At 43.2% G+C, this 25,132-nt stretch overlaps 1 protein-coding gene across 2 annotated transcripts in view; it reads left to right on the top strand.

Annotated features, from left to right (window-relative positions):
* Positions 1–25,132, top strand: part of Reep1 (receptor accessory protein 1) — a 109,328-nt gene that overhangs the window by 45,851 nt on the left and 38,345 nt on the right. For both annotated transcript variants that reach the window (XM_042690455.1, XM_042690456.1), the window contains exons 2-3: positions 9,106–9,178; positions 21,667–21,743. In XM_042690455.1, coding sequence (XP_042546389.1) covers positions 9,106–9,178; positions 21,667–21,743 — 150 coding nt within the window. The remainder of the gene's footprint in view (positions 1–9,105; positions 9,179–21,666; positions 21,744–25,132) is intronic.

Below are 25,132 nucleotides of genomic sequence, written 5' to 3'. Positions count from 1 at the left end.
AAACCCTCCCCCTGCCACCCCTCACCCCCACACAAATAAAAACACCATCTGGGCACTAGTGACTCATGCCTATAATCCTAGCTACTCAGGAGGCTGAGATCTGAGGATCACGGTTCAAAGCCAGCTTGGGCAGGAAAATCCATGAGACTCTTACTCCAGTTAGCCAACAGAAAACTGGAAGTGGAACTATAGCTCAATGTGGTAGAGTGCTAGCCTGAGCTGAAGAGCTCAGGGACAGTGCCCATGCCCAGAGTTCAAGCCCCACATCCGACCAAAAAACAAAAATCAAAGACCAAGAATACCCAACAGAATTTTAAGACTACCAGGATTTATTTTTTTTTTTTGGGGGGGGGGTCCAGTCGTAGGGCCTGAACTCTGGGCCTGGGCACTGTCCCTCAGCTCTTCAGCTCAAGGCTAGTGCTCTACCACTTGAGCCACAGTGCCACTTCCGGATTTTTTTTCTGCTTATGTGGTGCTGAGGAATCGAACCCAGGGCCTCATGAATGCAAGGCAAGCGCTCTACCACTGAGCTACCTTCCCAGCCCACTACCAGGATTTATTATAAAGCATTAATTAGAAATACCATGGTTGTTATTAAGATAATATGATGGAAATATGTGATTAGACAGTGCATCAGTGGAATAAAGAGCTGAAAATGATACTTAACATGTCAGAAACTTTACACAGAACCCCACACTAGTAGGAAAGGATTCAGTAGATGTACCTAGTATAATTATATACACACAGAACAGAATAAAATTGAATCCCTAACTCATACCATATGTAAAGATAAATTCCAGATAAATTAAAATCTAGCACTGAAAAAGTAAAAGCTAGCCCAGGCAGAAAAGTCCAAGAGACTCTTAATCTCCAATTAACCAGCAAAAAGCTAGAAGTGGAGCTGTGGCTCAAGTAGCAGAGCACCAACTCTCAAAGGGACAGCACCGAGGCTCTGAGTTAAGCCTCATTGCAGGCACATAAATAAGTAAATAAGCTATCAAAAATCAATGTATTTGTTCATATAAAATTTATAACAAAAGACACCACAGGTGCTGGTGGCTCACATCTATAGTCCTAGTTACTCAGGAGGCTGAAATCTGAGGATCACGGTTCGAAGTCAGCCCAAGCAGAAAAGTCCCTGTGAGACCCTTTATCTCCACTCAAAAACCAGAAGTGATGACACAGTGGCTCAAAGTGGTAGAGTGCTAGCCTTGAGCAAAAGAGCTCAGGGACAGCACCCCAGCCCTGAGTTCAAGACCCACAACTGACAAAAACAAACAAACAAAACACCATAAACCAATTAAAAGGGCTATTTTGGGAGAAGATATTTGCACTGCTTAATGTCAAAGAATTATACCCAGAATTCATGAAAAATTCCTAAAAATCAATACAAAAATGATAACATAATGAAGAGGATATGAAAGGTAAACTAAGCAGCTCAGAAATGGCCAGTACACATAAAAAGTTGTTCAACTTAACTTTTTTAAAAATATGATTTTTATTATAAAAATACTGTACAGAGGGGTTACAGTTACATGAGCAAGGTAATGAGTACGTTTCTTATCAAACATTGTTACCTTCTTTGTTTTTCCCCTACCATCCCTTCCCTCCCACCTCCACAACTATTACCCCCTCCTTTCCTCTCCTCCCTGCCTGAATTGTAAAGTTCATTTTCAACATAGTGTCTTATACATCTCATTGTTACAATGGATCAACCTGTATCCCTATTTAAGACTTTCGTTTTTTCCCTTCCCCTCCTCAAGCTAGAGAAGTGTATATACAAGATTCAGGGCACTGACATCAAATACAGTGAACAGGAGTTATGCCATGGGGGAAGAACATACAAAGAAACAAAAAAAAAATCACACGGTACATTATAAATATGTTAGGAACAATAGCAAGAAAGAAAAAACCACTTGTGTCCCATCATCTTATCTGGTCATATGTACGTAGCTTTTGACCTTTTCTGTTTGTCCCAGACATATACTAGTTATTGCAAATAAGGGAAACCATAGGACCTGTTTTTTGGGGGGCCTGGCTTACTTCACTTAATACAATTTTTTCCAAGTCTTTCTATTTCCTAACAAATGTGGTGATGTCATTCGTTCTGATGGAGGCATAGAATTCCAGTGTGTGTGTGTGTGTGTGTGTGTGTGTGTGTGTGTGTATCACATTTTCTTGATCCATTCATCTACTGAGGTGTATCTGGGTTGGTTCCATACCTAAGCTATGGTAAATAATGGTGCAAGAAACCAATGCATGGGCTGGGAAGGTAGCTCAGTGGTAGAGCGCTTGCTTTGCATGCTTAAGGCCCTGGGTTCAATTCCTCAGCAACACATAAGCAGAAAAAAAAAAGCCGGAAGTGGCGCTGTGGCTCAAGTGGTAGAGTGCTAGCCTTGAGCTGAAGAGCTGAGGGACAGCACCCAGGCCCAAAGTTCAGGCCCCACAACCGGACCCCCCCCAAAAAAAGAAACCAATCCATCAACTTCACTTTTAATACAGGAAATGCAAATGAGGATTCTGTTTCATACCCATCAGACTGGCAAAAATTTGAAGACAGTATCAGTTTGACAAAATGTGAGCTATTAGAACTCTTACACTTGCAGGAAGAAGTATAAACTGGTGAAAGTCTGCCAAATCAGTTTCATTACCTGGTAAGAAGATGCAGTGGGTATGGCTCATCAGTTCCCACACACTGTCTATGCCTGTTAAGGCTTTGATATGAAGTGTCTCCCCAAAAGCTCCTATATGGAAAACTCAGTCCCAGGCTAGGTGGATCTAATCATGAGGTTAATGGATCATGCAAGCTTTGACCTAATCAGTAGATTACTCCCATGATAAATTCACAATTTGATGGTATTATTTGGAAAGTGATGGAAACTTTTCAAAGTACCCTAGTGAGGGCATGCCTTTGTCCTGGGATCCCCTCTAGCACCCTACTTCTTGCTTACTATGAGATGACCAACTTTGTTTATCCTTATAGTCTTGCCACCATGATGTTTATCTTCATCACAGGCCCACAACAATGGAACAAACAGATTTTGGACGAAAATCTCTAAAATTATGAGCCAAAATAAAAATGTTATCCTTTCACGTTATTTCACTCAGAAATACATTACAATGACAAAGAATTCACTAGCAATTCCTCAAAGAAGGTCTCAGAGGTGCACAAGGAGATGTATACAAGAATATTCAGAACCAAGCATTGTGGTGCACATCTATTACTCTAAGCCTTTGGACAGTGTAAGATAGCTTGCGCTGTATAGTAAGACCCTGTCTTAAAAGCAATCATGCTCATGTATGTGCATGCGTGTGTGTGTGTGTGTGTGTGTGTGTGTATACGCGGACAAACACACGTGCGCGCGCGCACGCACACACACACACACACACACACACACACACACGAAATAAAGATGAGAACCAGCAGCTCATGCCTTTAATTCTAACTACTCAGGAGTTTGAGATCTGAAGATCACCATTGAAGCCAGCCTGGGCAGGAAAGTCCTTGAAGCTCTCATATTTCCAATTAACCACCAAAAAGCCAGAAGTAGAGCTGTGGCTCAAGTAGAGGGACAGCATTCAGGACCTGAGTTTATGCCTTACTACCAGTATAATAATAATAAAAAAAAAGAAATAAAATGTTTGTCACAGCCTTGTTTATAACAAGGAAAAAGTGGGAGGAACATAAACATCTATCAACAGAATAGGTAAATAAATCATGGATCATGGATAAAGTAGTATTCATGTAATGAAGTTGGGTACAATGGCTCATTCTTGTAATCCTAGCTACTAGGGAAGCAGCAATCAGAAGGATCATGATTTGAGGCCAGCCTAAGGACAAAGTTTTTGGGTCCCCTTTCTAACCAGTAGCTGAGTGTAGTGGCCCATGCCTGTTATGGGAGACTGAGATTGGAAGGACCACAGTTCCAGGGCAATCTAGGCAAAAAATTTTGTGAGACTCCATCTTAACAGAAGAAGCTATGTGTAGTGGTGCACACCTGTCATCTCAGCTATAGCGGGATGCATACAAAATATAATTAGTGTAAATTGTAATACATTTTAATGTTCCATTTAAACAATATGGCTCCATAAACTAGAAGACCCTTTGTGGAAATTTATTTCATGGGTTTGGCACACCATTTTTAAAGAATTAGGGAATATAGCATATATATATGCATATATACACATACATATATATACACAAATTGAATATTCCAAAGCCCTTATGTAGTGTATAATTTCTTAGTGCATTTTGTTTTATGATAGTATGAACAAGTGCATAAATAGGCTTATTTTGCTTATATTTCATGTTTTAATTTTAGGGGAAAAATCACAGAGTTTTAAGTTTTCAACATAATCTGTGGCTGAGAAATGTTGATTTCACTCTAGGGTACCTGAGACGACTTGGAAAATATTGATTAGTTTCACAGTTTGTAGAATCTTGGCCACAGCAAGCAACTGTGATGCCAGGGCTCCCAGGCCAGCAGTGGCTGGGAATGACTCACTCTCCTCCTTGGCAATAGTTAGGGTCAGTTCTGTCTTCTGTTGGATAGAGCTCTAGGAAGTTGCCTCAGAGTTGTGTTTCCCTTACACTGGGCAATAAAGCAAGCTGCATGGTCTTTACCATCTTGAGGCATCCCCTCCTGAGTATTTACTCTCATTCCTAGAACACTGGACATTTTTTAAATTGTTGGGATGGTCAGGTGAAGAGTCCATAGCCTAAGGTCCAGAAATGGTCCAGTAGTTCTCTACCCACTAGATGCCAGTAGCTCCTTCTCAGTTGTGATAATCGAGTATCTCCAGACACAGTCCCTAGTAAACTAAATCATCCCCACTGGGAATAGTCATGTCACCCAGACAATCCCATCTGTGTGTGGCAGCTGTAGAAGCAGTCAAAGGGGTAGGAAGCAACCTGGATGAGCCAGAGGAGGAGCCAAGGGTAGAGTTAGGAAAACCAAGGCAGGCAGTTTAATGGAGTCAGTAAACTAGGAGTAGGGGCTTCCTGTAACCTCTCCTGTGTGGAGAAGAGAGGGTGACTGCAGAATTGAGGCTGTGGTGTCCATTTATGGGTAAGCCCAGAGCCCAGGCTTCTGCCTAGAAGATGCCACTCAGCTTCCTTCTTGCCGGTGCTTGAGCAACGTTGAGCACTTCGAGAGAGCTTTAGGCTGTCTTCATATCTTACTACTTACTCTCTTGGCCTTGTAGAGAGTGATGAGAGTCCAGAAAGGTTAATTTCCTTGGAGAGAGATTGCAATTGCTTGATCACATACAGGCCATCAACAAACATCTCTGAAGCATGCACTTGGGCAGAGGCTGTTCTATCACCCAAAACTGTGTGGTCAGAATGGGGAGAGAGTACAGCCAGCCTCAAGGGTGGGGTGGGTAGAGAAAGAAGGCAGGCTGTGGGATCCATATCCCAGCTCTGCTCCAGCCGTGGTATCCCCTTGGGTTAAATGAGTGATGCTGATAATCCACAGTGTCTCTGACTGTAAAGCAGGGTGATAAGAATTCTTATCCCATGTGGATGTGAGCAGATTAATCAACAGTGTGCCTGCCTGCAGACCTGGGCATTGTATGAAGGAACACTCCATAATCTAATGCTATCTTAAGTATTTTATTATTGATGGTATGTGAGAGTGTCATAGACTTGAAGAGTGTCCAGAAACTTCTGAAGGAATAGTGACCAAATACTTAACAGAACAAATGACTTATCTGTGGTAGGTCTTGAAAGATTAGTGAAGCTTTATCAAGGGAAACACTTTTTTTTTTTTTTTTGGTGGGATTGGGAAGGAGATCATACACTAAGCTTCAGACAGTGGTAAGAGCAACTAATACACTGCAGATTGCTAGCCAGCTGACTTATGCAGGGACAGCTGCCAGTTCTGTGATCTGAAGCTGGGGAAGGGTGGCTGTGAGGCTGTTGGGGCTGGTGAAGAATGCCTCTCCTTGGGAGGGGTACTGAATCTGAACAGACAGAAGGGGCTGGGTGGGGATGGAGTTCAGTGGAAGAACCCTTGCCTGGCATTTAGAAGGTCCCAGATTCTGTCCCAAGATCATCCCTTCATCAGCTTTGAGCAGACTCTTTAAGTACCAGACCCTGATGGCTTGGGGTCTACTTCCATCATTATTTCTTTTCTGCCAAGTAAATTAAGAACTGGTCATTTTAATTCTATCTCCTTTGCTGAAGAAGTGAACTACTGGAGACAGAAAGGCACATTTGTCTGTGTGGGGAATCTGTGTTGTCACATGGAATCCAGGCAAGGGATGCTGGCAGCCAGTTGGTGTCAGAAGAGTTTAGCAGACTAAGCTCAAGCTGCTCTGTTTAGGTGCCCTGAGCCTTCCTAGCACTGTGACCACTCAGGATGCCACAGCTCATTGTGTTAGCAGAGGTGCTGATTAATTAACTCTGGATCTTTCTTACAGTGGGCCCAGTTTATATGCTGCCTCTTGCCAGGGCCCAGAAACCAGCGTGGCAGACATGGGGAATAGCTAAAGCACCTGTGCCCAAAGTGTGGCATATTTATTTCCCTGGAGTCCATGGCAATATGCCTGAGGCTTTGCTGATTCAGCCTGGTGCTGTCTGCAGTCTGCTTGCTGACCAGACGTCTGTCCCAAGGTTGCAAGTGTCCCCTAGATGGTGCTGACTTTAATGTCTGTACTCTCTGAAACTTCATTCTGTGAACATGTACTTATTAGGCACTTCCTACTGTGCTAGGAATCAGGAATTTAGTTATAAATGAGATGGACTCCAGACCTGGCTTTGTAGAACTTAGCATCTTGTGGGGGAGAGACTGAACAAACTGTCCCAAGTGTTACAGATAAGGGCCTCTAAGAAAGGAAAGTTCAGGCAACCATGGCAAGGTAGAACAGGGAAAGGAACCTAATCTTAAGGAGGGTGGCAAGGACAGGAAGGGCTTTCCCCAGAAAGGAAGACTCCCTTGGTATCTGAGAATGTTCAGGAATGGGGCAGGCCAAGAGCCAGTGGAAAGCTAAGGAAACTTCCCTTACCAGGGTAGCCTATGACTGAACCCTTGTGAACATCTTCACATCACATATCTCTTGGCTTGCCTTCTGTTCTTTTTGTTTTTGTCTTGGGGCTTGAACTCAGTAACAGACTTAAGCTGTCACTGTATTACATAAGCCACACCTCCAATTTTGGCTTTTTGCTAGTTAATTCGTCTCATGGGCTTTTCTGCTCTGGCTGGATTTGAACCATGATTCTCAGATCTCAGCCTCTTGAGTAGCTAGAATTATAAGAGTAAGCCACCAATACCTGGCTTTCTCTTTATTAAGTTTTCTCTCCCTTGTCCCCTCTGCTGGCTTATATTGTTCTTAAAGCTAATAATCTTAGCCTTGCTGGAGGTGGGTCTTGCTCTCCAAGGTAGTAGACAATGAAGAGGAAGCCAGACTTTGAGGAGACCAGGTGGGATTCAGCTCCTGGATTTTTCTTTCTTTTTTTTTTCCAGCTCCTATTTTAATGGTTCTGACCTGAGCACTGGGTCCCTATTAGCATTGGTCAGGGTAGTCTAAGTGGGGCAAAGCCTGCTAAGCACTTAATTCAAGGCCTGTGTAAGTCAGGAGTTTGACAATACTTATAGTGAAGCTGTCCCCTGCTTGGCTGCTTGCCTCTGACCTGGGAGTTCCTTGTGTGACCTGTGAATGCCTGATAGGTCTTAGCTTCAATGTGTCATCTTTTATTTATTCTTCTTTTCTCTTCTTTTTGTGGTACTGGTGGGTTTGAACTCAGCTGCTAGGCAGGTGCTTTTACTACTAAACCATGCCTCCAAGACTGTCTTTGAGATAGTGTCTTGTCTGCCTGTGTTTGGGTTTCCTGTCATAACTGGAGTAACAAACGTGTCCTGCTCTACATTAAAAAGAGGTCTTTTGAATTTTTCTGCCTTAGCTGTCCTCAAAGCAGTATCCTCCCAAAAGCATCCCACACAGCTAAGATTTCAGGTGTGAGCCTTTACACATCCTTTATATGGGCTTAGTCTGCTATCTTTTCTAACCAGGCAGGTTCTTTTTTTTTTAATTGAGTTTTTTATTGTGAAAATACTGTACAGAGGGGTTACAGTTACATAAGCAAGGTAATGAGTACATTTCTTAGCCAGTATTGATGCTTCCTCCTTTGTTTTTCCCCTATCATCCCTTCCCTCCTGCCTCCTCAGCTACAACTGCCCCCCCCCCAACCCTCACCAGGCAGGTTCTTGGCATGGGCTGTCTCAAAAGATTTGAGCTCCTATGGGCCCTGGACCAAAGTGGTCTGAACCTGATGTGACCTGACATTATCACTGGGAGTGGGAAGGTATTAAGCCTTCTAGGTCTGACAGTGCCTTCTTTTGTCTGTTCATTCATTCACAAATACCTATTGATAGCCTATCCTTTGGTAGGTTCTGGGAGCACAAAGATGAACAGATATTCTCCAAACTTAAAGTCTGTTAGGAAAAAGCTGTTAATCCAAACATGACACAGTTGTGAAAGAATACTCTGGTATGCCATGCAATGAGAGTGTCATGGGGAGATTTGACGAGTTCTAGGAAGTCGAGGAGAAAGCTTGTGTGAAGAACTTATGTAGGAGTTGGGATCTGATGCATGGACAGATATCAACCAAACAAAGGAGGAAGGGAAGATTCCAGCCTGGGCAAAGGAAGGTGTGGAAAGAATAAGGGCAGGCAGAGCTATACCATGTAGTCATCTTATTTGCGGACCCTGTGTATCTTTTTAGGATGATGAAGTCAAGTCTGAGTGGGTGGGCTTTGTAGAGGTAAGGATTAAGAAGAGTTCAACTCTACTTTCAGGGGTTACTCAGCTGGGTTGTACACTTCTAGTTTTGCCTTCCATTGTCCCAAACCACCCTTCAGGTTGCTAAATCATGGATTAAAGAGAGCAGATATGAGCCATACCAAGAGATGGAAGGTCCCAAAGATAAGCCAGATAGGAGTAGGAAGCCTTAAGGGCATTCATTCAATCTGTGGGGCAGACCCCCACAGAAGCATTTTCCCTGGTGGAGAGAACTGCTCCTTGTCATCAATAACAGAGGATATTTTCCATCAAACAGCCTGAATGAAAAAATCATATTTCTTCTTTTTCCTCTTTTCCTTCTAGGCTTATATTTGGCACCCTGTATCCTGCATATTACTCCTACAAGGCTGTCAAATCAAAGGACATTAAAGAATATGTAAGTAGAGCTGTTTATTTGGAGGGTAGCTGAGGTGGCTGAGGCTGGGCAGCAGAGAGTGGATGTCCTTCTTGGTTGGGCATGAGTAGCAGGAAGTCATCATTTTTATTCTCATGACACTTGGCAGGAGTACTTTCTCTATCTAGACCTTCACTGGGGAAATGAGTTCAGCAGAAAGGTTCAGAGAGAGAGGAAACAGCATCTGCTCTTGGAGGCCCCACTGCTCTGTCACATGCTGAGTGACTTTGCCTCACTTAGCTTCAGTTTCCTTGTCTGAAAAACACTGTAGACTGCAAAGTGCCATTCCTTGGAGACAGCCTTACCTGGTGTCAAGAGCAAGTGCACTGATCCTAGAGTTCAATAGACCTAGTCCCCCAAACTCCTGGCTTTACAGCTTTGACCCCATTCCAGCCTATGAATCCAACCTCTACAATTTAAACCCTGTCACTGTGTAAGTTTTTTTTGAGGGCATAGGGTGTTCATCCTCCTCTTTCTCTTGCTCACGGCACCTTGCAGTGAGCTGAGCACACAGGAAGGGGACTGAAAGGCCTCATTGGTTGGAGGATTGTATTCATTACTGGTGGATTGTATTCATTCCTATTGCACCAGCTCTGTATGAGCTGGATACCTCAGCAGGATGACTGTTAGCCATTCCTGATTGGCAAATGTGATAGGTGATGAACAAAGGTTCACTCTTCCTGTGTAGTGCACTATCACAGGTCAAAGTTCAATGAACGTATATTTGGGCATAAAGGGGCTGAAATCAGGCCCCAGATCTGACATTTAATTGGTGCACAGGTGGGGAAAGTATCTTAAACTTCCAAAAGTCTAGATTTCATCTGAGCAGTGAGGTAGATAACAACAACCCCTCTTGTTCTTTTACTCACATATCACTTGGCAAGTTTGGTGTAGGTTAAAGAAATCATTTAGAATGGGCTTGGAAAGTCATCATTTTCCTCAGATTTCCTCAGAAGTCTGCACCTTGAAATCAACTGCAAACAGAACTCAGTCCCTGCTCTTCCAGTTTCCCAGAACTACTTGCTGCTCTGAAGCAAAGGACCTAGAGGGGGTGATTACTCCTCTGGAATCCTGTGTCTGGTATGTGTGAGGAATCTCCACATGTACTCTATAAATAGCTGGAAAGTTGCAAGCGCAGGCTCTCCTGGTGCTCAATTAACTGGGCCTAGTGTAAAACATTTGGCAGCCTTCTCCAGCCTCCCTATCCTAACCCTTCCTACCTATGGCAAAAGCCACCTGTGCTAGAGAAGGTAGTATTCTGGGGTCACTGCCATGCAAAGAACAGAAAATTCTCTGGGATAGAGAAAATTCTGCGGGGACAGATCAAACTCAAATTGTTTTGCACTGATGACCTCATAGGAGCCTGGTTTATGACTGGAATGGCAACTCATTAATTTAAAGTGAACATTGTAACTGATAAGCTGAGCAGCTGTTGTGTTGGCTAGTGAGAGACGCTTTCCCTTGGGGAAAAGCATGAAGGTTTCTGGGTAAAAATGGAATTGGAAGAAAGGAACTGAGACACACTCCCTCATTGTCACATACTCCCACACCTACTCTCATACACACAGTCCCTTTCACACATACTCAGTGTCACAACACTCAAGTGCTCTCACACAATCCCACATGCACTCATTCTCACAAGCACACACATGCAAGTCACACACTCATACATACTCCTTTGTCCTGTGTGTGTGTGTGTGTGTGTGTGTGTGTGTGTGTGTGTGTTAATAGGATTTGAACTGAGGATCTTAAGTTTGGTAACCATGGTCTACCACTAAGCCACATCTCCAGCTTCCATGTTTCCTTCTTTTGACTAAATCATTCTTTTTTTTTTTTTTGGTCAGTCGTGGGGCTTGAACTCTGGGCTTGGGCGCTGTCCCTGCACTCTTCAGCTCAAGGTGAGCACTCTACCACTGATCCATAGCACCACTTCTGGTTTTCTAGTGGTTTACTGGAGATAAGAGTCTCACGGACTTTCCTGCCCAGGCTAGCTTTGAACTGCAGTCCTCAGATCTCAGCCTCCTGAGTAGCTAGGATTACAAGCATGAGCCACTGGCGCCTGGCTTGATTAAGCCATTTTTTTTTTTACAGGAGAGAGACCTGGGAATTTGCTTGGTCTCCTGCCTCTCTCTTCATCAATCATCTCTACAGATACATGTTGGTAACTGTGTCCTACAGCCCATCTTTCTTTTTTGGTCATATGGGGGTTTGAACTCAGGGCCTAATATTTGCTATACACCACTTGAACCATGCCTCCAGTCCCTTTTACTTTTAGTTTTTTTTCGGGGGGGTCCATTCATGGGGCCTGAACTCTGGGCCTGGGCTCTGTCCCTCAGCTCTTCAGCTCAAGGCTAGCACTCTGCCACTTGAGCCACTTCCGGCTTTTTTCTTTTTGCTTATGTGGTGCTGAGGAATCGAACCCAGGGCCTCAGGCATGCAAGGCAAGCACTCTACGACTGAGCCACCTTCCCAGCCCACTTTTAGTTATTTTTCAGAAAGGGTCTTGTGCTTTTCCTGGGCCTACCTGGACCAAAGTCATTCTAACTATATGCCTCCTGTGTTGCTGGGATTACAGGCATGAGCCAACTAGCCTGCCTTGCTCCCATCCCCTTCATAATCAAATCAGCTCTGTCTTCTCTGCTGCCATTTTCAGAAATGAGCTTGCAGTCATTTTCCAGGAAATATTACAATGGCCTTCTATATTAGGGCTTTATTGTCACTGTAACAGGTTACCATAACCTTAGTGGCACATAAAACAACACAAGTGGGGCTGGGAAGGTGGCTCAGTGGTAGAGTGTTTGCCTTGTATTCATGAGGCCCTGGGTTCGATTCCTCAGCACCACATGAGCAGAATAAGCCCGAGTGGCACTATGGCTCAAGTGGTAGAGCGCTAGCCTTGAGCTGAAGAGCTCAGGGACAGCATCCAGCCCTAGAGTTCAGGCCCCATGACCAAAAAAAACCAAAAAACAAAAAACAAAACCCACAAATGTATTCTCACTCTGGGGATCAGAAGCCCTCCAGGGGCTCAAATCAGACAGGACTGCATTTCCTTTAGAAGCTTGGGAGAGGAATCCATTTCCTATCCTTTGATGTCTCTTAGGGGCTACCTGCACTCTTTGGCTCATGTCCCTTCCTCCTTGCTTCTAAGCAACATCGTTACATCTCTCTAAGCATTCTAGTGTCACTTGTCCCTTACCCAGCTGAGAGCAGTTTTCCTCTGTGTGTGTGTGTGTGTGTGTGTGTGTGTGTGTGTGTGTGTGTGTGTGTTTGCTGGTACTAGGGCTTGAAATAAGGGTCTAAGTGCTGTTTCTTAGCTTTTTTGCTCAAGGTTGAGGCTTTACCATTTGAGCCACAGCTCCACTTCCAGCTTTTTGGTGATTAATTGGAGCTGAAATCCTCATGGACTTTCCTGCTCAGGTGACTTCAAACTGTAATCCTCACTTCTCAGCCTCCTAAGTAGCTAGAATTACAGATATGAGCCACTGAAACCTGGCTCCGTTTTCTTTTTTAAGGATACATGATTACATTGGACCCAGAATAGTCTTTCCATATGAATGTCCTTATCTTCATAACTGTAAGTATCCTTTGCCATATGAGGATTTGAATGTAGACATCCTTAAGGAGCTATAGTTCTGCCAACCACACTCCCTCCTCCCCACACTCATTTCCTACTCTGTTGTCTATTTATCTCATCCCTCCCTGGAGCCTTATAACCTGCAAGACCAAGACCAAAGTCCATTACAGTGTCTAATGCTCTTCTTGACTTTGCTATATTCTACTTTCAGCCACTTCTCTATTAACTTTCAATACTCTATATCTCTGCAGGTCAACACCACCAATATCACCTCGGAGTTTATCAGAAATAAAGCATCAGGCCCTACCCAGATTTCCTAAATAAAAATCACAAAATTTAGAAACATTGCTCTTGCTATATAGATTCTTGTATCTTTCCAAATTTAATGCTTTAGTAAGACTGGAATGGAAGTGTAAGGATGGAAGTGAAGTAAGGAGACTGGGTCTATGCTTCCCCTAGGTAATTAGCCCTCTAGCTCCCCTGATCATTTCCCTAGGTAGTTTGCTTTTCTATTAGGTTTAAGTGCCCTCATCTGGTTTGCTTTGCTCGTGTATAACACTTTGATTGGTCTACATAAGATTTGTGCTAGCTGAATTTGGGGCTGCTGGTCTTTGAGACCTGAGTCCGCCAGTAGTTCTCTGGCTGTCCAATAAAGACTCATAATTTGGACTCTTAAGTGGTGGCTTCTCCATTTCTCGTGACTGAGTTTCCTTACTAAAAAAGAAAGGAACTTCTGGGTAATTATAGAATTAACTATGGGATGGAGAAGTTGAAGAGCTAATAAGGTTGGATAGTGATAACAGACCAGCTCATGCCGCAGGAAGGATCTTCTTAGTGTTCCGACCATGCCACCATTACTGACATTGGCTGACACCACAGGTGCCTGTGGAACATTCTTTGAAGAGTGAAAGTCCTGGATATGAACAGTGAGGAGCACTAAAGTCTTAAAAATTACTCAAAGGAGACTCTAAAATACCAGACATATATAGGTATAGGCAATCAGAAATGTTAGTTGGACTTACTAATTGATATTAAACTGATTTGTTGTGTGGGGCAAGATGAAGAATTCAACTGTGCCTCCACTGGACAAAACTCATTTGTACCCCCATGGATAAAAACATTTTCAATCCAATAAATAATCTGTAAATTGTGAAATAGTTCAAAAGACCCCTACAAACTCCAGGAAATTCAAAAGTATGTGCTAGACACTGAACATTCTGTAGAACACGTTCTTTTTTCAAGTTTTCCTGATATTTCCCTCTTTTTTACATCCAATTCATCTTCCCTTTGTCTTAGGGAGTAAGGTGCCAGTCCTGGGGCTTGAACTCAGGGCATGGGCACTGTCCCTAGCTTCTTTTGCTCAAGGCTAGCATTCTACCACTTGAGCCACAGCACTACTTACGGCCTTTTCTGTTTATGTGGTACTGAAGAATTGAACCTAGGGCTTCATACATGCTAGGCAAGCACTCTACCACTAAGCCATATTCCCAGCCTTGGAATGACGTTCTTAATGCCATTCTGTGGTGCAAATCTGCATTTCTGAGACTCAGATGCCTTGGAATTCTTCCCTCCATAGGGTGGTGGTAATGATCCTTTGACTTTTACCTGAACAAGATAGTACCGAAGGTCCTTAGATAAGCCCTCCACTTCCATCTACATTTCTTCCTGCTGCCTTGGGTAGCAATTGCCCTGGTTTCCCTTGATAATCATGATCAGTTGTACTATCAAAATACCCATAAGTCAACTGGGCACTGGTGGCTCCTGTTTGTATTCTTAGCTACTCAGGAGGCTAAGCTCTGAGGACAACAGTTCAAAGCCAACTTAGGCAGAAACTCTATGGCACTATTATCTCCAATTATCCAGAAACACACACACACAAACACACCATTAAAAAAAAAAAACTGTAAATGGAGGTATGGTTCAAATGGTAGAGCACTTGCTAGCCTTGAGCAAAAGAGCCAAACGAAAGTACAAGACTGAGTTCCATCCCCAGCCCTGGCACAAAAACAAACACAATTTCAGCAGGCTTTACCTTTGCCAATGAGTTGCCTCTACTTGTCTGCTACTTGGCCCTGGGGTGATTTGGGGTGAGGAGAATTATTGGCTAGCCCTGTGAGACCTCCAGTTTGGAAGACAGGCTCAGAATTGTCCAGCTTGCAGATGATGGACACACACTGAGCAAATCTTTTGCTATCTCTAAGAGTTTGGCTAGTGCCGGGAGGGGTATAAGTTCCCAATCCATGAGGCCTCAGATGCCAGAACATCAGGAGTACTAGAAAATGTCTAAATATGATTAATGTACAAGGCTGTGTGCAGTGCTCAGAGTTTTACCTGTAAGGAAATTTCACCTGCTCACTTTCCCAGGGCTAACCTTGGCCATAGCCAACCATCCACTGTGAGCTCATGCTAACACATGGTGCAAAGTCATCTGCAAACCAGGCTCTCATTTTTTCTTTCTCAGTCACTTGTCACAAGGATGTTCCTGTGACACTGAAGCAGAGCCAGATGCAAGAGGAGTGTGAAAGGCTTGAACAATATTAGTGTCTGGTTAGAGGAGGGTCTAAAGGTAAGGTGAGGTCCACAGCCCATAAGGGGAGGCCTTTGATTTGCTGCCAGGAACTCTGGGAGAAGGGGCAGACTCAGGGAGCAGATTCTGTGGAGTCCCCGTCAGCATGGTGGTTAGTGGAAAGTCTCTAGGCCTGCTTCCCACACTCAGCTTTGAAGGCATGTACCTGAAGGTTGCAGCTTCTCTTCTCGCTCTTTACTCCTGTATCCCACCCTGACCATTCCAAAGGGATGCCCCAGCCAAGGGGTCAACTTCCCAATCCAGAGAGGTTCCTGAACATTACCTTTCAATCCTAGCTCCCTCTCGGTTCTGACTGAAGGCCTATCATGTTCCTCCTCCTTTATCCTAAAGGGATTTGAGTAGAATCCCTCAAACCTATACTGTTCTATTTCAAACCTTGGCAAAAATAACTGTCATTTGATTTTGGTGAGGCATGATGCCTGATAATTATAGATGAATATGGCTTTCATTTCTGAGTTGCCATCTAGTGTGGTAGGCTCCATGAGTCATTCTCATATCCTTTTATTTCCATGACAGTATTTTTATTGGTGGGGAGAGAAGCAGTACTGAGGTTTGAAGTCAGGGTTATATGCTTGCTAGAGGTACATTGCCACCTGAGCCATGTCTCCATCACTACATGAAAATATTCTTTGTGTGTGCCAGTCCTGGGGCTTGAACTTATGGCCTGGGCACTATCTTGAGCATTTGTGCCCAATACTAGGTCTCTACTACTTGAGGCACAGTGCCACTTCTGGCGTTTTGGTGTTAACTTGGAGACAAGAATCTCATGGACTTCCCTGCTTGGGCTATCTTTGACCTGTATATCCTTAGATCTCAGCCTCCTGAGTAGCTAGGATTATAGGTGTGAGCCACTGGTGCCTGGCTCCTACATGAGAATATTTTAAAGTGATGATGAAGACTTCAGGCAAATGCTTCAAGCCCTCTCTCTGGCATGGCTTTATCTTTGTCTATAGCCCCAACCTTTCTCTGAACTCTTCAGACTTCCCTCAGCCACATGGAGCTCAACTTCTGCTTCCTAAGTTGGCTGTTTACTTTCTTTTTGTTCTGAGTGGCCACATAATTTATCAGCTAGTTATGCCCTGGCCTCAGCAAGTTTCTTCCCATCTGCAGCCATCAACCCAGTGAGCTGAGCACTCATCGGGAGTATCTATTGTCTCACAAGTTTCTTTTTTTTTGGCGGGGGGGGGGGGGGGGATTGTGGGGCCTGAACTCTGGGCCTGGGTGCTGTCCCTCAGCAGTTTGGCTCAAGGCTAGTGCTCTACCACTTGAGCCACAGCGCCACTTCCGGCTTTTTTCTTTTTGCTTATGTGGTGCTGAGGAATCGAACCCAGGGCCTCAGGCATGCAAGGCAAGTGCTCTACCACTGAGCCACCTTTCCAGCCCAGATTCCATATTTTTTAACCATGATCCTCATGTGAGAATTAAATCTTACATCAGACTCTGGTGATTGTATACATGAACTCCCAGTCTCACAAGTTTCTGATTATATCCTTTTCTTCTCAAAAGCCTTTTAGACACTATCTTCCAAGTGTATTCACTCAACCATTTTGAAACCATCCTTTCTTTCCCATACACAATGCCAATATTCTAATCTACTCATTTGAAGCATACTCATTTTATACTTACATTGTACAGGCACTTAGATACTAGTTACTGGTTTTAAATACTAGAACAGTACTGACGATATTATATTATGCAAAAAGATCTGGTCTCTTTAGGAATTTACAATCTAGTAGGAAAGAAATGCAAAAGAACAGATAGAGGCTTTCAAAATAGCATGTTATGACAGGTACCATGTGTGGCCTGGCAGAAGAGGGCATTTATCTTAATTTTGGCCATTTCCTTATGGAAGTAAAGTTTAGAATGAGATCTGAGAACTGAAATCTGGAGGCAAGAGAAAGTACTGTGTTTAGGGAACTAAAAGTCATCCATTAAGGCTTGGGTGGAAAATGCAAGGCTTGTGAAGGAGAACTTTTTTTTTTTTTGGGTCCAGTCGTGGGGCCTGAACTCTGGGCCTGGGCACTGTCCCTCAGCTCTTCAGCTCAAGACTAGCACTCTACCACTTGAGCCACAGTACCACTTCTGGCTTTTTTCTTTTTGCTTATGTGGTGCTGAGGAATTGAATCCAGGGCCTCAGGCATGCAAGGCAAGCGCTCTACCACTGAGCCACCTTCCCAGCCCCTGAAGGAGAACTTTTGATGGAGATAATTAGAAGCCAGCTCCTACAACACTTTGAAAGCCAACTTAAGGAATTTGGATTTTATCTTAACAATAAGAAATTGGCTTTAAGCTAGGAAAGAATGATTACTTTTGTAGTTAAGATTATCTTGACTAGAGTTAGGAGGTAGAGGTCTGGAGACCACATATAGAATACAGTTCTAGTCTATATAGGAGTTGGTGGGCTAATAGAGGGAAAGGAGGAAAAAAGCTAGGTTGAAAAGAAATAAGATGGCAGAATGGATAGAACTGGGTTATTGGTTGACTGTGATGTTCTCCCCAGGACTGAGTCCTGAGAGGAACTAAAGGGCCTTAAGAAGAGGCATCCAAAAAGGCCAGAGGGGAAACCAGGGCAGTTTTAGTGTTGTATGAACTTTGATAAAGTTATCACTTAATACTCTGCTGAAAAGTCAAGAATCAAACAAGAAATATAAAGGGGCCCTCTAGTCTTCCTTGAAGAAGGTTACAAAGTAGCAACCCCAATAAAAGTTGGTATAGTGGGTGCATCTAAGCAAGTGGCTGTGAGTAGATTTTGCAAGTATCCATGATTTACTGGAGAAGTTTGTAGCTAAACATTGTATCAATTAAAGGGATTTTTTAAAATTGTTGTTACTAGCTGTTGGTCACTAGTAACAATTACTAGCCATTACAGGCTCACAACTGTAATCCTAGCTACTCTGGAGGCTGAGATCTGAGGATCACAATTCAAAGCCAGCTTGAGCAAGAAAGCCATTGAGACTCTTATCTCCAGTTAAACTGGAAGTGATGCTGTGGCTCAAAGTAGTAGAATGCTAGCCTTGAGGAAAAGAACTCAGAGACCAGTACCCAAGCTGTGAGTTCAAGCCCCACAACCAACAAAATAAATTGTTGTTACTATTTTGTTATTTAGATCTCTGATTTATAGTTTTCCACTTAGCCTTTAAAAAAAATTTGGAGTACTTGTGTTAAACACAGGACCTCACACTTATTAGAACAAGTATTCTACCACTTGATCTATGACGTAGTCCTTTTTGCTTTAGATTTTTTTTGCCAGTCCTGGTGCTTGAACTCAGGGCTTGGATACTGTCCTTGAGCTTCTTTTGTTCAAGGCTAGCACTTCACACTTGAACCACAGTGCCACTTCCAACCTTTTCTGTTTATGTGGTACTGAGGATTCGAACCCAGGACTTCATGCATGCTACCACTAGGCTATATTCCCAGCCCTCCTTTAGATGTTTTTGAGATAGGGTCTTGAATTTATGCCCAGGCTGTCATGGACCATAATGCTTCTATTTATGTTTTCAACATAGCTCCTTAAATATATTCCTGAGTACATACTTCATTTGTGATTTGTGCTCTTGTAAGTTTGGTAGTCCTCCTCCTCCTCCTCCTTTTCTTCTTCCTCCTCCTTCTGTATGTGTGTGCTTGCGCACACATGCCTGTGTGTATGAGTGTGTGTGTGTGTGTGTGTGTGTGTGTGTGTGTGTGTGTGTGTGTGTGTGCCATTATTGGACTTGATATCAGAGCCTCACATTCTTACTCCACTTTTGAGCTTATGGCTGGTGCTCTAACACATGAGCCATACCTCCCCTTCCAGCCTTTTTGGGTTAAATGGAGATAAAAATTTTATTGGATTTGCCTGCCCAGATTGGCTTTGAACTTTGATCCTCAGATCTCAGCTTCTTACGTAGCTTGGAGTATAGGCACCCAGCACCTGGTTTAGTAATTGTTTTTAAATTTCAAATTCCAGTTGTTCATTGCTGGAATATGGGAAAGTGTTGGCCTTTTGTATTTGTTCCTTGTATCCTGTAATTTTGCTGTCATTACTTGTTAGTTTACAGAAAACTTTAAAAAATCTGTCTTTGGAGATTTTCTGCATAACCAGCCATTTGCTGGTTTTTAGCTCATTCTTTTTGTTTTGTTTTGTTTTGTTTTTTGGGTCCGGTAGTGGGGCCTGAACTCTGGGCCTGGACGCTGTCCCTCAGCTCTTCAGCTCAAGGCTAGCGCTCTACCACTTGAGCCACAGCGCCACCTCCGGCTTTTTTCTTTTTGCTTATGTGGTGCTGAGGAATTGAACCCAGGGCCTCAGGCATGCAAGGCAAGCACTCTACCACTGAGCCATCTTCCCAGCCCCTAGCTCATTCTTTTTGGTCTGTACACCTTTTCTTTTATTCCTTATATTGCATTAGCAAGGACTTCCCTTAGGATGGAATAGTATCGATGAGAGAATATCTTTGCCTTGTTTCTATACCTCTCAATCTTAATGCATCAATTTTTTCCAGCCATTAAGTAATATGGTAGCTGTAGGGCATTTTTTGTAGATATTCTTTATCCAAATTGAGATATTTTATTGAGACGGTTTTTTTAATCCTTAGATTGTTGTTGAATTTATTCACTATTTTGTTTAGTTGTTGTTTCATTGATTTTTGAGGTGGAAGAAGTGTTAGGACCAAAACCAGTGCCTTGCAATTAATCACATTAATTACTTAGTGTATATCAATTGTACTAAGCAATGTGTTTCATGGTTTTGTTTTATGTATGTCTTCATACATGAATGTAATGTTCTTTGGTCATATTCATACATCATTGCTCTCTTTTATCCCCACTCCTGTTTGGTGTCCTATTTGGTTCTGTATCTTCTGAGCATCTATTTGGTTCTGTATATCCTGAGCGTCTGCCAGGGATATTTTTTTCAAGTGCTGGATTTGAAGGATTTGAAGGGAATTTATACATTATATAGTTTTTTGTTTGTTTGTTTGTTTTTGTTGGTCATGGGGCTTGAACTCTGGGCCTGGGCGCTTTCCCTCAGCTCTTCAGCTCAAGGCAAGCACTTGAGCCACAGTGCCACTTCTGGTTTTCTGGTAGTTTATTGGAGATAAGAGTCTCATGGACTTTCCTGCCTGGGCTGGTTTTGAACTGTGATCCTCAGATTTCGGCCTCCTGAGTAGCTAGGATTACAGGCTTGAGCCAGTGCCCAGCTACATTGTAGATTTTGGGACCTGCCCTCTTATACTTCCAATCTTTAAGTTTTTTTTCCATCTCAGTTTCCAGCAACTCCGGTAGCCTTAATCTCTGTTTTCCAGTTCTTCAGGCATAAAATACAATTGATGTCTATCTGCTCATGTTCTGTCTACCTTAGGATGTACAGACTGGGATGGACCTTAGCTATATCCACCTGGATTAAAGCTTGTGTAGAGATTGAACTCCCAAGGATTCAAACCCTTTTGGGTCTGTGTCTGCTTTTTATTGTTCTCTGGTGTTTTGAAATATTTTGTTGAAAAGTTGTCATTATTGGCAGGAGGTCTAGACAATGTGAGTTATCCCACCATTACCAGAAGCAGAGTTTGAGGAAACCGAAGAAATTAGACTTTTTTCAGGACAGAAGATTTTAAATGGAAGAATATTATATTCTAAGAGCTAATACTTTGGTGAGATTAAAATGGGAATGGCTTTAAGATGAATTGGTAAGAAGGCAAGGGAAGCCTATTTGTTTTGAACTTAGTGCCTCACACTTGCTAGACAGTAACTTTACCACTTGAGCCAGGCCCTCGCCTGCTTAGAAGAATTTTGTAGTAGTTCAAGAGAAAAGGTACCAGGGCTTCATTAGGGGAGAGGGGCAGTGACATGCAAAGGAGGATGTATGGAAAAATTTAAAGAAAGATCCATTCCTACAAGTAGTCCTGGGTCCTTTTCTACAAGACAGGATTTACCTGGGCCATCCTAGACTGGGCTCAGAGGTTCATTCAGGCTTTTAGTGCTTTCTCACCACTTGTTAGTCCTGTAAAATGACCTGTTGAATCCTGGTCATTTATGGTCTATAGTCTCCCTAGCTTACCTGAGGAATATGCTTATGTGGGGAGGGGCAGGGGGCTGGAGAAGGGGATGCACAATTTAAAGAACCTAATCTGATCTTGACTCTGGTCAAGATCAGCCTATTTACTTCCAGCCCCAGAGTATCAACTGGATATGAGTTGGGGAAGAAGAGGGAAAGGAGTTATTATACGGGTGGCACTGCCTACCCTGGCCTCAGTATATACACCTGGGGCTGTTCCTAATGTTAGGCAATTGATTATCTTTGGCCATTTCTTCTAGCTCTGCTTTCTCTTTTAACAGGTCAAATGGATGATGTACTGGATTATATTTGCACTGTTCACCACTGCAGAGACATTCACAGACATCTTCCTTTGCTGGTAAGTGCTCCAAGATTGGACACTCCGAGTGTGTCTTATACACTCACACACAAGGGTAGAGAAGGGGAAGGGCTAAAACTGTGAAGCTTGCCTCAGATCAGAGAGCAGGGACCAGAAGTATTCATTGGAGCATATTATAAAAGTTGGCCTATAAAAGTTGTTCAAGCTGGGTGCCAGTGGCTTATACCTATAATCCTAGCTACTGAAGATTGAGGTTTGAAGTCAGTGTCAATAAGTAAATCTTGAGAGACACATATCTCCAATTAACTAGCAAAGAAGCCAGAATTGGAGCTGTGGTTCAAATGGCAGGGCGCACTAGCCCTAAGCACAAAAGCTCAGAGACAGCACCCAGGCCTTGTGATCAAGCTCCAAGACCAGTATAAAAAAAAGGTGGGGGGGGGGGATTGGTCTGGGAATGTAGCTCAGTGGTAGAGTGCTTGTCTAGCATGCATGAAGCCCTGGGTTTGATTCCTCAGTACCACATAAACAGAAAAATCCAGAAGTAGTGCTGTGGCTCAAGTGGTAGAGTGCTAGCCTTGAGCAAAAGAAGCTCAGGGACAGTGCCCAGGCCCTGAGTTCAAGTCCCAGACTGACCAAAAAAAAAAGTTTTCAAGTAAATATTTATGGTTAACCATGTAGAGCTACTATGCAAGAGGCAGTAGTGTAAAAGGGTAGCTAAGACAAGCATGGCCCTTCAGCCCGTCAGTGAATAGAGTTGGCAAAGAAACACTCATATCTCAAAAAAAAAAAAAAAAAAAGAGGAAGGAAAATAAATAAATAAATAAAGGTTTATTGATATACGGTCATGATAGCCGGGCGCCCATGACTCATGCCTGTAATCCTAGCTACTCAGGAGGCTGAGATCTGAGGATCACAGTTCAAAGCCAGCCCGGGCAGGAAAGTCCGTGAGATTTATCTCCAATAAACCACTAGAAAACCGGAAGTGACACTGTGGCTCAAGCGCTCAAGTGCTTGCCTTGAGCTGAAGAGTGCAGGGACAGCACCCAAGCCTAGAGTTCAAACCCCATGACCGACCAAATAAAAATAAAAATAAGGTCTTGATAATCAGCTAATGATTTGTATAAATAAGCCCCAGAGTCCCTTCTCCAACTTGGGATTCTGGAGTTGGTTTTGCATCATTTGCTGTTACTATATGAGTTTCTTTGGTGTGATAAAGTATTATTCAAAAAATATAAAGATATAGCCGTTTGGAGAAGATAAAGGTTTTGCCTGGCACCAGTGGTTCACATCTGTAATCCAGCTAGTTACTCAGAAGGCTGAAGTCTGAGGGTAACAGTTTGAAGCCAGTCTGGCCAGAAGTCTATGAAACTCTTATCTCTAATTAACAATCAAAAAAGCCAAAAGTGGAGCTGTGATTCAAGTGGCACAGTGATGGCTTTGAATAAAAGACAGAGTACAGGCTCTGAATTCAAGCCATATACAAAGAAAAAGGAAAAGAGTTCTTACCCACAAAAGTAGAGATATGGCTCAAGTAATAGAGTGTCAGGCTTGTGTCAAAACAAAACAAAACCTCTTACCTAGAAAGGACAAGTGTAAACTTACCCTTATCCTGTAGCATGTCCTACTCCTGGGACCAGGACTAAACAGCATTTCTCTGAACCTTATTTGGGGTCAATGACCTTAATTCTTTCTCTCCCTACTCCCTCTCTGTGTGTCTGTGTCTGCGTCTGTGTGTCTGTGTGTCTGTGTCTGTGTGTCAGTGTGTCTGTGTGTCTATGTCTGTGTCTGTGTCTATGTGTTTGTATGTGTTCTCATGCCCCAGTTCTGGGTAGTGAACTCAGGGTCTGGTGCTGTCCTTGAGTTTGTTTTTTTGATCATGGCTACCACTCTACCATTTGAGCCACAACTTCACTTCTGGCATTTTGGTGGTTAATTGGAGATAAGAATCTCATGGACTGCCCTGCCCTGGCTGGCTTTGAACTGTGGTGCTCAGATCTCAGCCTCCTGAATAGCTTGAATTACAGGCATGAGCCTCCAGTGCCCAGCTCTACCTAGACGTTTAGCTTACAAAAACTGTAGAATAAGCCGGGCACCAGTGGCCCAAGCCTGTAATCCTAGCTACTCAGGAGGCTGAGATCTGAGGATCATGGTTCAAAGCCAGCCCGGGCAGAAAAGTCTGTGAGACTCTGATCTCCAATAAATCACTAGAAAAACTGGAAGTGGCAGTGTGGCTCAAGCGGTAGAGCGTTTGCCTTGAGCTGAAGAGCTGAGGGACAGCACCCAAGCCCAGAGTTCAAGCCCCATGACTGACCAAAAAAACCCCAAAAAACTGTAGAATAATAACTTTGTGTTCTTTTAAGGGGCTAGATGTATAGTAACTTGTTATGCCTCCCCAGATAAAAATAAAATTGAATCCAAAAACAGTTTTTGAACACTTACTAAAATTCTGCCATGAGTAAGGGCACTTGGGCCAACTGAATTAAAATGAAGTTCAAGGAGTGACACTCAAAGGAGAAAGACAGTCCTCATTAGGCAGTATTTTCACCCAGCAAAAAAAGCAACACGAGGGCTGGGAAGGTGGCTCAGTGGTACAGCGCTTGCCTTGCATGCCTAAGGCCCTGGGTTCGATTCCCCAGCACCACATAAGTAAAAAGAAAACAGCCAGAAGTGGTGCTGTGGCTCAAGAGGTAGAGCGCTAGCCTTGAGCTGAAGAGCTGAGGGACAGCGCCCAGGCCCAGAGTTCAGGCCCCATGACCGGACCCCCCACCCAAAAAAAAAAAAAAAAAGCAACACGACTGGCATGTTGTTAACCACAAGAAAGAGTTCCTGAGTCTAACACTGTTGTTTCATAACATTTATGGGAAAGACATGGGGACAGCAGGAAGCTGCCCAGCACTAGACAGAGGCTGCATTAAGGAGAGAAGGCTCAAAGGCTTGAGGTGCTGGCCACAATATTAAATAAACTGTTCATTTCTCATTAGCCATGACATGGTCTCAAAAAACTTTTTTCTTCTGTAAACATCCTGGCCTTGAGGAGCTGAGAATCAGCTTATCCTAGGAGCTGCTGGATTCCTCCCCATCCTGCTTTTACATCCTGGCTTTGTGATAGGGATGGGTTGCTGTAGCAGCTAGAACACATGGGAAAAGTGGAAGAAAACATGTATAGTTTTGCTTTTAGTGAGTAAAAGGTTTAATAATTATGCTGACTTTATTAGTGTTAACTGAGTTTTGAGGCTTATAAGATCTGGAGACTGAAAGGATAGGGAAGAACATATACCATAGTTATTTATTTTGCTTTTTCATGTTCCTTGTGTCTTTTCTTTAATTTTTCCTTTGGTACTATAAAGGTGATGTACAGAGGGGTTATAGTTATGTAAGTCAGAGTATATTTCTTTTTGATATTGTCACCTCCTCCCTTACTCCATACC

Source organism: Dipodomys spectabilis, unplaced genomic scaffold (assembly GCF_019054845.1).
Source record: "Dipodomys spectabilis isolate Male_0828 unplaced genomic scaffold, ASM1905484v1 ptg000137l, whole genome shotgun sequence".
Lineage (NCBI taxonomy): Eukaryota > Metazoa > Chordata > Mammalia > Rodentia > Heteromyidae > Dipodomys > Dipodomys spectabilis.
This window is presented reverse-complemented; position numbering and strand designations above follow the sequence as displayed.